The following is a 16,311-nucleotide window of genomic DNA, read 5'->3' as shown; positions in this document are numbered from 1 at the left end:
GGCTGTAAATGACTGTGGGTTTACACTGGCAGCTAGGCTTCTGGGTTCAGAAAGATTCCCATTCTAGGTGTTGATATCTGATCTTGTCTTTGTTGGGTATGAGTTTTATTCCTTGGATTCACTTGCCCTCTCTGGCGCTTAGGAGAGTGTGGCAGCTTTGTGTTGCCTGGGAGGGAATTCTTCTGGGATACTGCTAGGTGTGTCCACTGGGAGTTCTGGGGATGGGAAAGCAGGGTGTTCCTCCAGGATCTGACCAGCCCCCTGGGATGGGGCGAGAGAAAAGACTGCAGCAGTAGAGGAGGGCAAGTGAAGACCTGAAGTGTGCCTACCTACTTAGCCAGCCTCCTTGCTGCTCTGTCGGGCTTGGCTGCTAGAGCTGGGGGCTGGGATAACAGGATGAGTGGGAAGGGAGCTTGGAAGAGAAGCTCAGGATCCACTGAAGATGAGCGGTTGTGAGGCTGCTGCACGGGCTCTGCTACAGAGATGGAGGTGGAGCTAGGGAGTGGGTTTAGAGGAGCAGAGGGAGAGGTGAGGGCCTGCAGTCAGCCTACAGGACTGCTACTGGAAGCGCTTCTTGAGCTTTGTTCCCAATGTTTTGTTGTTGTTATTTTTGACTTTTGGTGTTTTGTTTTGTTTTGTTTTGTTTTGTTTTGTTTTGTTTTGTTTTGTTTTGTTTTGTTTTGTTTGAGATAGGGTTTCTTTGTGTAGCCTTGGCTGTTCTAGAACTAGCTGACCTCAAACTCTCCGAGATGTGCCTGCTTTTGTCTCCGCCTCCCGAGTGCTGTATTTTCTCAGGTACTTGTGAATTGTGCAGTTACATAGACTTGAACTGTCCTTACACAGGTGTATTCAGTTCCTTCCCAGTTTGTTGTTGTTGTTTTGAATAATAATGTACTAAACTATCTCCTGACTTGTCCAGCTTTTCTGTAGGATAGATTCTCAGAATTAAATGTGAAGTAGATAGGGTCTCACTATATAGCTCTGGCATCTTGGAACTCACAATGTAGACCAGGCTGGCTTCAAATTCATAGAGGTCCACTTTCCTCTACCTCCCAAGTGCTGGGATTAAAAGTATGTGCCAATATTTTCTTAACTGGGGGTGGGAAAATGCCAGATAAAGAGAATCCTGAAAATTTAAATGTACACTGAGCTGGAGAGATAGCTCAGGAATTAGGAATCGTGGCTGCTCTTTCCGAGGACCCAGGTTCAATTACCAGCACTCATGTGGAGGCTCACCATCAGCTGTAACTTCAGTCCTAGGGGATTCATCACCCTCTCCTTGCCTCCTCGGGCACGAAATGCCCATGGTATACAGATATGCATATAGGCAAAACACTCGTACAAATAAATGAATAAATATTATCCCAACAATATGACTGCCTAAAACTTGAACAAGACAGACATACTAATGTGGAAGGGGAAAAATATGATGGGGTCCCACCCCTAAACAAAGAACAGGCAACTAAGAAATGCTGATTAACCTTCCCCAGGGATGAGCCCCTAATTGGCTATCCAAAACCAAACGATCAGCCCTGAAATACATGTCTGCAAGCAACACTAAATTAACTCACCAGGTTATTATATGTATAACGTGTGTGTGAAACAATAACAAAACAAACTCAGGAATTAGAGGAAGTTCTAAGCTCTCTGAATCTGCATTCGAGATCTGCAGAGCAAGTTCTGGGACAGCCAGGGCAACGTAGAGAAACCTTGTCTTGAAAACCCACCCAAAAAGAAAACAAAAACAAAAAGAGGCCATGCATGGGGGGAGTTATGGAAGAAGAAAGGGAAGGGGGGAAATTTGATTATGTTTTAATTTAAAAGTAATTTTTTAATCCTAGAAAAAAAACTTAAAATTTTAAAAAGCCAGGAGGTAGTGGTGCACGCCTTTAAATCTCAGCAATCAGGATGCAGAGGCAGGAGGATCTCTCTGAATTTGAGTCCAGCCTGCTCTACAGAGTGAGTTCCAGGACAATCAGGGCTACACAGAAAAGTCCTGTCTCAAAAAAAAAAAAAAAAAAAAAAGTAAAAAAATAAATGAATAAATAAAATAGACAGTAACAGAATATTTGCTGCTGCCCTCTGCCTGTGACTTGCGCATAGACAGACATAATTTCAGTAAGTCGATATTAGAGTTGGTCCCAAAAACAAAAGTGATGGACAAGTGAAAGGCAGTTTCTGTAGTTTCAGGTAGTACTTCTGAGTGTTCGGTACCAGAAAACCTCATGAATTCTTCCATGCCTGAGGATGACATTCTGACTGCCGTGAACAGCAAGCAGCTACAGAAACCAAGTCTGTCCTCCAGTAAGCCCCAGCCATCCAACATCTGCACAGTGTCTGCTGAGGAAGAGAAGGTCTTGCAGTCCCTCCGCCATCTCAATGAAAGATTGTACTGTAAGTGTGGAGGCACAGGTCTGTAAGAAAGGGACACCCTGTTCTTAAGCTTATGCTAAATCTTTATTTAATTTAAAACTCTGAAGTAAAAAATACAAAATAGAGCTAATAACTCATCTAAAATTGAGATATTGTTGCTGTTTCAGATTATTTTAGAAGTATATGATGAACATAAGGTGGGCATAGTGGTACAAACCTTTAATCTCAGTACTTGGGAGGTAGAGACAGGGTGGTTCTCTAAGATTGAGACCAGCCTGGTCTACAGAGCAAGTTCTGGGACAGCCAGGGCAACATAGAGAAACCCTGTCTCAAACTCCTCCCCCTATAAAGGCATATATATATATAAATATATATATATATGTGTGTGTGTGTGTGTGTGTGTGTGTGTGAACATATTACCTATGTTTTAAAAATAAACAGATTAGGTGTCTATACTGACCGTCATGAAAATAACTTTATCAAGTATTTTTTTATATTTATTTGTTTATTTATTATGTACACAATATTCTGTCTGTGTGTATGTCTGCAGGCCAGAAGAGGGCACCAGTCCTCATTACAGATGGTTGTGAGCCTGGGAATTGAACTTGGGACCCTTGGAAGAGCAGGCAATGCTCTTAACCTCTCAGCCATCTCTCCAGTCCCAATCAAGTGTTTTTAATTCTCAACTTTGGATACACATACACAGAATTCTTAAAGTTAAGTGTGTGGGGGCATGGAGCAAAGCCTGTAATAACAGCACGTGAGTGGCTCCCGCAGGAGCAGCAGTGCGAGCTAAGGGCAAGCCCCAGACCACCCTCGGGGACTTGATAAGATCCTGTCTTTAAGGGAAAAAAGTGAAAATAATTTTTAACTAGGAAAATAAGGGTAGAGCACAGCTAACCTTCAAGCTGAAGATATTTGATTAGTGGAACAATACACAGTAGTGTCACAAAAGGTACTTACTTCACCATGAAGTCGGACCATCGAGAGGGCTATGCCTTCCGCCACAAAATGTTTCCATCTCTTCAAGTCACTGTGGAGCAGCTGAGGGAAGGGAGGAAAACATCTCTGGTGCTTTAGAAATGTAGCCTAGTGGGTACCTCACAGTAATCCCAGCCGTGTTCATACACCTGCTGGTCTGTGAAGCCTGGAGTCCAGTCTGTGTTCATACACCTGCTGGTCTGTGAAGCCTGGAGCCCACCCCGTGTTCATACACCTGCTGGTCTGTGAAGCCTGAAGTCCAGTCTGTGTTCATACACCTGCTGGTCTGTGAAGCCTGGAGCCCACCCCGTGTTCATACACCTGCTGGTCTGTGAATCCTGGAGTCCACCCCGTGTTCATACACCTGCTGGTCTATGAAGCCTGAAGCAAATAACATACTTGAAAATGATCTCAAATTGCTAACACCCCCAAAATCATTGAGAAAAACTATATTAATGTCCCTTTTGGAGATGTGGTCTATATTCCAATCTTTGAATTATAACAAGTGAGATCTAAGGGAAATGAATAGTCAATGATCATAAAAACTAATCCAAAATAAATAAATAAATAAATAAATAAATAAATAATCCATAAAGAAAAAATCCATTAAAAATCAAAGAAATCACAATACATACTAAATAAATAGAACCCAAGAAATGTTATATAATAAAATTGCCAGACACAAAATACTATGAAATAACTGTTTATATATTTTTAAGTCATTAGACATATCTTTCAAAACCTAGTAAGGAAATATGCAATATAAAATGACTTAGCTATTTGGAAAATTTGAATGGAAGATATGAATAAATTTAAAATTCAACTGATTATTTAGACAACAGATTATAGACATCTGGAGGATTAACAGACTAGAATATAAGTCAGAAGTGCCTATCCAGAATAAAGTACAAAGCGGTGAGAGAGAGCAGAATAGAGCTTAAATGGCTGGTGAAGCTGTGAGACATTGCATGAATCACGGCTGCCAAGCTTGCCAATTTAACCAGTATTACCAACATATGAGCAAAAAGCCCATTTCAAAATAAATAAAAAATTCTCAAAGGCTGAAGAGGGGGCTCAGCAGTTAAGAGCACTAGCTGTTCTTCTGGGGGACCCAGGTTCAAATCTCAGCACACACATGGCAGCTCACAACTGTCTTATCTGTAACCCCAGTTCCAGGGAATCTGACACCCTCACACAGACGTACGTGCAGGCAAAACAGAAGTGCACGTAAAATTTAAAGAAGAAGGAGGGGGGAGGAGGAGAAGGAAGGAGAAAAAGAGAAATTCTCTTGTGTGAGTGGGGTCCTGAGTTCAAGCCCAGCACAGGAAGTGGGGGGAGCTCATTGCATAAGACTGGCTTGCCTGGAACTCGCTGTGTAGACCAAGCTGGCCTCAAACTCAGAGACCACCTGCCTCTGCCTTCTGACTATTGTCATTAAAGGCGTGCGCCACCACAAGCAGCAAGAAATTCTTTTTTTACTTAAAACAAAAGGAAAATGTGACATTTGAATGAAGATTGTTTCATAAAATCAAGATACTAGGAATTCCCTCTTACCAGTCAGCTTTATTTAATTGTGCCTAATCAAATTGCTTTCATTCTGGGGCCTATTTACATGTAAGGACTATTTCTGGGATCAGTAGGAAATGTCTTATTCAATTTTGAGTACTTTGACACATGAGAATTTTGTTATTAATCCTTTAGTGAGTCTCTTTATATACATAACTAATTTTTTTGTGTTGTGGTATGATTTTTCAGATGTACAAGAAGCCATTTTCAAGAACCCATCCATCAAAAATACTTTCCAGTTAATACCACTTCTGGTGAGTATGTGCTAAGTTTCTCCTGTGCTGTTTTATGTCGCGGTCCCCCTCAGCCAACAAGAAGGACGCGCAACACTGGAGCTCTTCTTGCTAAGCAGTTTATTCAGGACCTTGTTAACAATTGTAAAATCTCTCTCTCCCTCTCCCTCTCTCCCCCAGCCCTTAAGTAGGCCTGGGCCACCAACCCCAGATTACCAGGTGGGCGCTGCCCATAGGTCCACGCATATGCAAGCAGCTGACACTCATTGCGTGATAATACCATCAGGTGTGACTCCACACGGCTCTCTACAATTTTGTGTATGCATTGCTAGAGTGCGGCTGAGAGAGAGGCAATTAGGAGCACTTGCTTTTGCCTAGGACCAGACTGGTGATTCTCAATCCTCAGTGACCCTGGGTCCTGGGGATCTGATGTCCTCTTCTGGCCTGGCGGGAACCAGTCACACACGGTGCACATGTGCAGGCAAACTGTCACTCACACAGAATAGAATACAGAAACTTTTTTAATGTGAGAACTTTTGGAGGTTTTGAGGGGAGAGGATAAAGACAGGGTGCCCTGAGTTCTAAAATCTTGACAGGAAAGAATAAATCTATCGAAGCTTCCACACCCCTCAATACTGTTTCTTCCGTGAAGCAGTATTTGCACCATGCTGCCCTGACCCAGGTCTGACAGGCGGGGCACTGAAGAGAGCAGGAAGTGCGCTGCCCTCTCCACCCCACTGTGCACCCCTAGGCACACAGGTCGGCAGCATCCTTGTTGGTAAGCACTTAGTTCATTCTAGCTTGGGATTTCCCTAATTTTTAGTAATTACCTAATTTGTTCAACTTTCCAGTGATATTTTCTCTTCCTTGAAAATTTTAAAATCTTTACTTTGATTCATGCATTATTAGACATTGTTTAATTCCAATTTTAAGTACATTTTTGTCTTAAAGGATATCAAAATCTATGGAGAAAGGTCAATTAATGACATAGAAGATCAAATCTGGAACACAGATACTTACTTACGCCTGTACTATTTATAATTCCAGTGAGTTATAAAAAGCAGTTTTATCATGATAGGTGCTAATCGCTAATGATGGGTAACCATTTGACTCTAATAGGTTCAAATGCTGGCTTAGTGGATTTGTTTACATGTTTGTTGTTGTTTTTCGAGACAGGGTTACTCTGTCTCTGACTGTCCTAGAACTCACTCTGTAGACCAGGCTGACTCTGTTTCTTCCTGTGTAGCAGGTACTCTGCTAATGCTGTAGCTGTAAAAAAGAAGGTAGCTCCTGAGACACCGGGTGAACTGTGCAGTGTAACACCGTCTCCAGGGACTGCCAAGGCCCTACAGTTGCTTAGGTGCACATTATCGAAGGAAAAAAATCCCTACAAATCTTAGAATTTTTATTTTACAGTATCTTACTTAGTTTTTTTTTTTTTTTTTAAATTTCTACCTCCTCCCCTTCTCCCATTTCCTTCCCCCTCACCCCCTCCAAAGAGCAGTCAGGGTTCCCTGCCCTGTGTGAAGTCCAAGGTCCTCCCCACTCCATGCAGGTCTAGGAAGGTGAGCATCCAAACAGACTAGGCTCCCACAAAGCCAGTACATGCAGTAGGATCAAAAACCCAGAGCCATTGTCCTTGGCTTCTCAGTCAGCCCTCCTTGTCCACCACGTTCAGAGAGTCTGGTTTGATCACATGCTCCATCAGTCCCAGTTCAGCTGGCCTTGATGAGCTCCCATTAGATCAGTCTCACCGTCTCAGTGGGTGGGTGCACCCCTCGCGGTCCTGACTTCCTTGCTCATGTTCTCCCTCCTTCTGCTCCTCATTTGGACCTTGGGAGCTCAGATGGGTGCTCCAATGTGGGTCTCTGTCTCTATCTCCTTCCATCTCCAGATGAAGGTTCTATGGTGATATGCAAGATATTCATCAGTATGGCTATAGGATAGGGCCATTTCAGGTTCCCTATCCTCAGCTGCCCAAGGAACTAACTGGGGACATCTCCCTGGACACCTGGGAACCCCTCTAGGGTCAACTCTCTTGCCAACTCTAAAACTGGCTCCCTTAATTAAGATATATACTTCCCTGTTCCCATATCTACCCTTCCTCCATCCCAACCGTCCCATTCCCCCAAGCTCTCCCCATCCTCCCCTTCTCACATTTTTCTCCCCATCTCCCCTAACCCTCACCCCACCCCCACCCCAAGTTTCCAATTTTTGCCTGGCAATCTTGTCTCCTTCCAATATCCAGGAGGATAACTATATGTTTTTCTTTGGGTTCACCTTCTTATTTAGCTTCTCTAGGATCACGAATTATAGGCTTAATGTCCTTTATTTATGGCTAGAAGCCACTTATGAGTGAGTACATACCATATTCATCTTTTTGGGTCTGGGTTACCTCACTCAGGATAGTGTTTTCTATTTCCATCCATTTGCATGCAAAATTCAAGATGTTTGTTTTTTACCACTGAGTAGTACTCTAATGCGTACATATTCCACACTTTCTTTATCCATTCTTCCATTGAGGGGCATCTAGGTTGTTTCCAGGTTCTGGCTATTACAAATAATGCTGCTATGAACATAGTTGAACAAATGCTTTTGTAGTATGATTGAGCATCTCTTGGGTATATTCCCAAGAGTGGTATTGCTGGGTCCTGGAGTAGGTTGATCCCAAATTTCCTGAGAAACTGCCACACTGATTTCCAAAGTGGTTACACAAGTTTGCATTCTGACCGGCAATGGATGAGTGTTCCCCTTACTCTGTAGACCGCCTTGACGGGTTACTCTGTCTAGGGTCTGTAACCCGCCTGGCTGGTCAGTTATTCCATGGTCACGGAGAGGTACCACCTGAAAGACATGGGTCGATAAGAGGAATGAGGCTAAGCATATTTGTCGAAGCCTCCGTTTATTAGAGTCATGGTTACAGCTTATATAGCCCCTGGATGAGGAGCTTGGGGGGCTGGGGCACGGGATCTTGCCACGTGGTCCATGCCCGTCACGTAGGCCAAGAGGTTACGATCTGTCAGGTCACGATTCCTTGGTCAGGAAGTCACAAGTTGACCCACCTAGTTCTCTAGATAGTTTGGAATGTGAGGCGGGTTCCGTTAACAGATAGCTCTCTATTAACAGTTAATTTGGGTGTGGGATAGGCTTGGTCAATAAGACTATTCTCAATACAATTGAGAAGTAGAGCTCTCTGCAAAACTCCTCACGGCGGTGCTTCCTGTAAATTTTGGGGGGACATGGCTCCTGACATTACTCCACATCCTCTCCAGCAAAGGCTATCATTGGTGTTTTTGATTTTAGCCATTCTGACAGGTGTAAGATGGTATCTTAAAGTTGTCTTGATTTGCATTTCCCTGATCGCTAAGAAGGTTGAACATGACCTTAAGTGTCTTTTGGCCATTTGAACTTCTTCTGTTGAGAATTCTCTGTTCAGTTCAGTGCCCCATTTTTTAAATTGGGTTAATTATCATTATAAAGTCTAGTTTCTTGAATTCTTTATATATTTTGGAAATCAGACTTTTGTCTGTTGTGGGGTTGGTGAAGATCTCCCAGTCAGTAGGTTGCCTTTTTGTCTTAATGACAGTGTCCTTTGCTTTACAGAAGCTTCTCAGTTTTAGAAGGTCCCATTTATTCAGTGATGCCCTTATTGTCTGTGCTGATGGGGTTATATGTAGGAAGTGGTCTCCTGTGTCCATGTGTTGTAGAGTACTTCCCACTTTCTCTTCTATCAGCTTCAGTGTGTTCAGATTGATATTGAGGTCTTTAATCCATTTGGACTTGAGTTTTGAGCATGGTGATAGATATGGATCTATTTTCATTCTTCTACAGATTGACATCCAGTTATACCAGCACCATTTGTTGGAGATGCTTTCTTTCTTCCATTGTATACTTTTAGCTCCTTTGTCAAAAATCAGGTGTTTGTAGTTTTGTGGGTTAATATCCGGGTGTTCTATTCCATTCCATTGGTCGATTTCTCTGTTTTTATGCCAATACCAAGCTGTTTTCAATACTGTAGCTCTGTAATAAAGTTTGAAGTCAGGAATGGTAATGCCTCCAGAAGTTCCTTTATTGTATAAGATTGTTTTGGCTATCCTGGGTTTTTTTTTTTTTTTCACATAAAGTTGATTATTGTTCTCTCAAGGTCTGTGAAGAATTCTGTTGGGATTTTGATGGGGCTTGCATTGAATCTATAGATTGCTTTTGGTAGAATTGCGATTTTTACTATGTTGATCCTCCCAATCCAAGAGCAAGGGAGATCCTTCCACTTTCTGGTATCCTCTTCAATTTCTTTCTTCAATGCCTTAAAGTTCTTGTCAAATAGATCTTTCACTTCCTTGGTCAGAGTTACCCCAAGATATTTTATGCTATTTGTGGCTATCGTGAAAGGTGATGCTTCTCTGATTTCCCTCTCTGCTTCATTATCCTTTGTGTATAAAGGGCAACTGATTTTTTTGGAGTTGATCTTGTATCCTGCCACATTACTAAAGGTGTTCTTTGGTAGAGTTTTTGGGGTCGCTTATGTACACTATCATATCATCTGCAAATAACGAAAGTTTAACTTCTTCCTTTCCAATTCAAATCCTCTTGATCACCTTATGTTGTCTTATTGCTATTGCTAGAATTTCAAGCACTGTATTGAAGAGGTATGGAGAGAGTGGACAGCCTTGGCGTGTTCCTGATTTTAGTGGGATGGCTTTGAGTTTCTCTCCATTTAATTTGATGTTAGCTGTCGGCTTGCTGTAAATAGCTTTTATTATATTTAGGTATGACCCTTGTATCCCTAATCTCTCCAAGACCTTTATCATAAAGGGGTGTTGAATTTTGTCGAATGCTTTTTCAGCATCTAATGAAATGATCATATGGTTTTTTTCTTTCAGTTTATTTATATGGTGGATTACATTGATAGATTTGTGTATGTTGAACCAGCCCTGAATCTCTGGGATGAAGCCTACTTGATCATAATGGATAATTTTTTTAATGTGTTCTTGGATTCGGTTTGCCAGTATTTTATTGAGAATTTTTGCGTCGATGTTCATGAGTGAGACTGGCCTGTAATTCTCTTTCTTGGTTGAGTCTTTGTGTGGTTTTGGTATCAGGGTAACTGTAGCTTCATAAAAGGAATTTGGCAATGACTCTTCTGTTTCTCTGTTGTGAAATACATTAAGGAGTATAGGCATTACCTCTTCTTGGAAGTTCTGGTAGAATTCTGCATTGAAACCATTTGGTCCTGGGCTTTTTTTTGGTAGGGAGGTTTCTGATGACAGCTTCTAATTCTTCGCGACTTACAGGTCTATTTAGATTGTTCACCTGGTCCTGGTTTAACTTTGGTATATGGTACTTATCTAAAAAAAATGTCCATCTCTTTTACATTTTCCAGTTTTGTGGTATACAGGCTTTTGTAGTAAGATCTAATGATTCTCTGAATTTCCTCTGTGTCTGTGGTTATGTCCCCCTTTTCATTTCTGATCTTATTAATTTGCATGCTCTCTCTCTCTGCCATTTGATTAGTTTGGATAGGGGTTTGTCAATCTTGTTGATTTTCTCAAAGAACCAGCTCTTTGTTTCATTGATTCTTTGGATTGTTTTCTGTGTTTCTATTTTGTTGATTTTAGCCCTCAGTTTGATTATTTCCAGTCTTCTACTCCTCCTGGGTGAGTCCGCTTCTTTTTTTTTCTAGCTTTCAGGTGTGCTGTTAAGTCTCCAATGTGTGTTTTCTCCGTTTTCTTTATGTGGGCACTTAGTGCTATGAACTTTCCTCTTAGCACTGCTTTCATGGTGTCCCATAGGTTTGGATACATTGTGCCTTTATTTTTGTTGAATTTAAGAAAGTCTTTAATTTCTATCTTTATTTCTTCCTTGACCCAAGGTGGTTCAGTAGTTGACTGTTCAGTTTCCATGAGTTTGTAGGCTTTCTGAGGGTAGCATTGTTGAATTTTAACTTTATTCCATGGTGATCCGATAGTACACAGGTGGTTACTACAATTTCTTTGTATCTATGGATGTTTGTTTTGTTACCAATTATGTGATCAATTTTTGAGAAGGTTCCATGAGGTGCTGAGAAGAAGGTATATTCTTTTCTGTTTGGATGGAATGTTCTATAGATGTCAGTTAAGTCCATTTGGTTCATTACATCTGTCAGATCTCTTATTTCTCTGTTAAGTTTCTGTCTGGTTGACCTGTCCATTGGTGAAAGCGGAGTGTTGAAATTTCCTACTATTAAAGTGTGGGGTTTGATGTATGCTTTGAGTTCTAGTAATGTTTCTTTTACATATGTGGGTGCTTTTATATTAGGGGCGTAGATATTCAGGATTGAGACTTCCTCCTGATGAATTGTTCCTGTTATGAGAATAAAGTGTCCTTCTCCATCTCTTCTGATTGATTTTAGTTTGAAGTCAATTTTTAGATATTAGTATAGCCACACCCCCTTGTTTTGTTTCTTTGGACCATTTGATTGGAAAGCTTTTTCCCAACCCTTTATTCTGAGGTAGTGTCTGTCTTTAAGTTTGAGGTGTGTTTCTTATAAACAACAGAATGTTGTATCCTGTTTTCATATCCATTCTCTTAACCTGTGCCTTTTTATAGGTGAATTGAGTCTATTGATATTAAGTGTGTTACTTAGTTTTTAAATGGTTTTCCCCTTTGGTTTTTCAAGACAGGATTTCTGTGGGTAGCCCTGGCTGTCCTGGAATTCACTTTGTAGACCAGGCTGACTTTGAACTCACAGAGATACACCAACCTCTGCCTCTCCTGAGTACTGGGATTAAAGGCATACACCACCACTACCTGGCTTAAAATAAAATAAATTTAATGAATTTTTTAAGAAGCAACTTTATCTTTGACCTAAAATAAATGTTATACATGCTCCCAAGTGCTTTTGTTTAAAAAAAAGAAGAAGAAGAAGGAAGGAAGGAAGGAAGGAAGGAAGGAAGGAAGGAAGGAAGGAAGGAAGGAAGGAAGAGAGAGAGAGAGAGAGAGGAGAGAGAGGGGGGAGAGAGAGAGGAGAGAGAGAGAGGGAGGGAGGGAGAGAGAGAGAGAGAAAGAAGGAAAGAAAGAAAGAAAGAAAGAAAGAAAGAAAGAAAGAAAGAAAGAAAGAAAGAAAGAAAGAAGAAAGAAAAATTATATTTGGCCATTTACACAACAGATCAACAGATGACAAAGAGCTCCTCTGCGTTGTGTTGTGTTTTCTGAGACAGGGCAACGCGTAGTTAGCCTTGAACTCTTGATCCTCCTGCCCCTCACCTCCCAATGATTGGAGTACGCCAGCAAACCTGAATTTAGAAAGCTGTTCTTAAGGACCTGGAGAGGCGGCTCAGTGAGTCAAGTCCTTGCTGCACAGCCTGAGGGCCTGAGTTCAGATCCCCAGCCCACACACCAACAGGATATAATCTGTGACCCAGCCCTTGGGCATGGAAACAGGCAGATCTCAGGGCTCCACTGGCCAGCCAGTCAGCCAAACCGTCATCTTCAAGTTCAGTGAAGAGACCCTGTCTCAAAAAAAGTAATAATAACGTAAGTTGGGGTAGAGAAAAGGATGCCTAAAGTGCACATAGAGACAGGACACCTGCCCACGCACAGCCACAGCTGCACCGCTCTAGGGAAGTTTCTTTGAAGCACATTACTGTTAGTAATATAAAGACTATGAATTATTATGGCCATACGGTGCTCTATATAGAGCAGGACTCGGCATTATTGAGAATATGTACCATGACTCTAAGAGAACACTCTGAACTCTCTTACAGAACAACCAGCCACGGGCCAGGCCGTCTCCTGATGTCGGATCCAGAGTGCAGAGAAAATACTGATCAACTGTGACAGTTACTATTTAGTGAAGTTATTTTTTGAGAATTCTGTAAATAAATTCTGTATTTCTGCATTTGTTAATGATTTTAAATACTAGACTTTTATGTTTATAAAAGTAAATCTTAATGTAGGTAATGGAAATGAATTTACTGGCTTATATTTATGCTACAAATTATACTTTATTATGTATTTTCTTGATACATTTTTAATGAATGAAATACTTCATTGTTTTCAATAAGCATGCTAATGGATATAAATTTTCTCTATGTAAAAATAAAAGAGGCTATTTTATTATTCAAATTATGTGTTAAGTGTGATAGTGAAGCTTTGTTTTCTGAAATTCTTAATTCTAATACGTTTTTGTACAAGTATCCAAGAAGCTTATAATAAATAGCATCCCCCCAAAATAATAAAGCTATTTGTTTAAGACTTTGCAGGAGCTCTGCCTTTTTATGTTACCAAGAGGGTGAGTTACTAGCTTGCATGCTCAGTAATTAATATTATCATTTTATTCAAGAGTCATCTGTCTCCAAAAAAAAAAACCTCTGACATTTTAAAAATCCAGCATAAGGACTAGAGTAGTGGCTTAGTAGTTGAGTCCCTGTTGCTCTCTCGAGGCCTGGAGTGTGTCTCCAGGACCCACTCTGCTGACTCACTATAGCCTGTGACCACCTCGAGCTCCAGGGGATCTCACACCTTCGTGTGGCTGCCATAGGTACATTCACACACACGAGCAAATGCACTAACACATCCATGTAAACAACATAGTTTTAAAATCCAAAGGGGTCAGATGGTGAACGTGAAAACTGAAGTGTGCTTGATAGCTTTTCTCTAGTCAGTACTTTTTATCCACTGTTAGGAATATCCACTTGTACAGCTAGACTTGTATTAGAGGTTTGCTTTCTGAAGTACTGAAGCAAAGCCGAAAGTTACATGATCTTTCCAAAGGGTTTATAATGATAAGACCTGTTGTGGTGGTGCACGCCTTTAATCCAGAACTTGGGAGATAGAGGTAGATGTATCTCTGTGAGTTCGAGGCCAGCCTGGCCTACATAGCAAGTTCCAGGACAGCCAGGGCTGTTACACAGAGAAACTCTGTCTCAGAAAACAAAGCAACCAAAGAAATTATGATCGTCTCTCACTGTTTTACGTCCCTCCAGTACTTTTTGCTTCAGACCCTCATAGAGATTATTTCAGCTCAATTTCAGCCTGATTTCTTGCTTCTGGTGGGATGTCTGCAGTGAGAATCACCTGCCGCTATAAAAAGCCCATCTCTCATTGCTGGAGGAGCTTCCTTTCCTCAGGCCTTAGCCGTGTTTATCCGGTGTCTCGTGTTGTGAGTCCTCCTTTGCTGTCATCCGAGTTGCCGCCTGTCCTCCGGCGACAGTTACATCAAACTATTTATTATTTCCCTCCATGCCTGCTCATTCAGTGTTGGAAAGGTCTCCCCTACCCTCCTAATGTTCCAGGAATCGTTCATTCACTGTTTCAAATCCTGTGAGGTTGAACTTTGTTCAGTTTTTTTTTCATAATGAATCTCTACTCCTTACTCCAAACAAATGATATATTTGTACAATAAACTGAAGTTACTTGTAGACATATGTGTCTCTTCTAGGTCAAGAATTCCTGGAAAATCCATATTGTCATTTGTGTAGTCTAAACAACTGAAATGACGGTAGACCTAAATCAGGAATAAAGGAGAAAACAGTCAAGCACTCTTCTGTACTGAATCTAGAAAAGAAGATAAGACAGGCTGTAGTTTATATGAGAAATGCAATTTCAAATATTTAAAATAAGCTGTGAGATGGTTATCAATGTACCGAGTGAAATCTGCATAACAGTCGGAGGATAGCGCTGAGAAACTGGCGTTTGAACAGAGGTCTGATGGAAGGAAGGCAGCTTCGGCGGTGCTGGGGGGGGGGGCGATGGCGTTCACACCGAGGACACGACTACGAAGGCCAGACACCGGACCGAGTTTGAGCCTTTCGGAGTCCGCTGTATGTTATAGTAGAGAGAAAACAGCACGGGCTGAGGGAGGGAGGGCCCGGGACAAGCTCTTCCGGGAATCAGGGTCTCCTTAATAACAGCAATGGTAATAAGCAGACAGTAATGAAGATATTTTGAGTTCTTATTTTCTGATAAATTTTGATGAAGTATAGAGTGGAAAGGAGAAGTCCAGTATGATTGTACTGGTGACTGTGGCCAGGCTAGCTGTGAGAACGGTGGAAATCCTGGGGTGGAGTACACGAGAGCCAAGAGTGTCTGTTTTAAAAAAACACGTCTTACATTTCGATTTTTCTATCAGCTGTCCCCATGGTGACTTGGCTAATTATTCCCTGAGACACTTGTGTCTGGAATGCAGGGACAGATGGACATAGAACTGGGGAGTTGTCGGTGTACCTGATGTAAATAGCCGTAAGACTGGATGAAATGACCTTAAGGGAGGAGTCGTGAGAGACTGGCTGCGATTACAGGGGATACTGGCACATCCAGCTTCTAGTGGTGTTTTCTTCTGTGTAGAAACCCAAGCAACACCAAAACACTGAAGGACTAATAGTACGCTCTACAAAACTGTGAGATAAGATACAGAATCAACATAAAAAAACTAGTGGTGTTAGTGACTTATCTGAAACAGAAATGAAGCAACATCCCTTTATAATAGCCGTCAAGAAATAAATAAAATAGCTAGGACTACACTTACCAAAGAGGTGAAAGACTATAATGACAATGAAAAGGCATTAATCAAAGAAATTAAAGGGAACACAAAAATCTTGAAAGGTATCTTGCCTTGTGTTCATGAGTTAGAATAATAAATATTATTGACCAGACTACACAAAGCAGTTTAGATATTTAATGCACCCCTATCCAAAATACCAATGACATTCTACATAGAACTAGAAAATACACCCAAAAATTTGTTTCAAACTCCTCTAAAAATAAAAATAGCAAAAACTATTTTTAGCAAAAGTTCTAAAGTATGACTTTAAAATATACCACAAAGCTTTAGTAACCAAAAGCTCATATGAGCATAAAAACAGGCGTGTACAGCACAGGGTCAGAACCCAGGGCATGGACTAGGACCACAGCCACCAGACTCTTACAATGCTACTGTGGACGTTCACTGAGACTGGACAATCTTCTCAAGGACAGTTTTATAGGAGTTACATTCCTCCTGAATATTTGTCCTAACTCACTTTTGGAAACAAATAAAAGTTAACAGATCTCTGGGAATTCTTAACCTGAATAAAGATTCAGTACGAAATTAACTCATGATAGGGTAAAAGGGGTCACCTAGATAGCTCAGTAGATAAAAGCACTTGCCACCAAACCAGAGAGGGTAAGGTTGCCTTGTAAT

General features: G+C 41.2%; 1 protein-coding gene across 3 annotated transcripts in view; it reads left to right on the top strand.

The window, feature by feature from the left end:
- Cep126 (centrosomal protein 126) overlaps window positions 1-13,390 on the top strand; it is a 58,044-nt gene extending 44,654 nt beyond the window's left edge. For all 3 annotated transcript variants that reach the window (XM_057767976.1, XM_057767978.1, XM_057767977.1), the window contains 3 exons: window positions 2,185-2,394; window positions 5,110-5,174; window positions 12,896-13,390. In XM_057767976.1, coding sequence (XP_057623959.1) covers window positions 2,185-2,394; window positions 5,110-5,174; window positions 12,896-12,958 — 338 coding nt within the window. In that variant the 3' untranslated portion in view covers window positions 12,959-13,390. The remainder of the gene's footprint in view (window positions 1-2,184; window positions 2,395-5,109; window positions 5,175-12,895) is intronic.
- The last annotated feature ends 2,921 nt before the right edge of the window (window positions 13,391-16,311 follow it).

This window comes from Chionomys nivalis, chromosome 4, assembly GCF_950005125.1.
Source record: "Chionomys nivalis chromosome 4, mChiNiv1.1, whole genome shotgun sequence".
Classification (NCBI taxonomy): domain Eukaryota; kingdom Metazoa; phylum Chordata; class Mammalia; order Rodentia; family Cricetidae; genus Chionomys; species Chionomys nivalis.
This window is presented reverse-complemented; position numbering and strand designations above follow the sequence as displayed.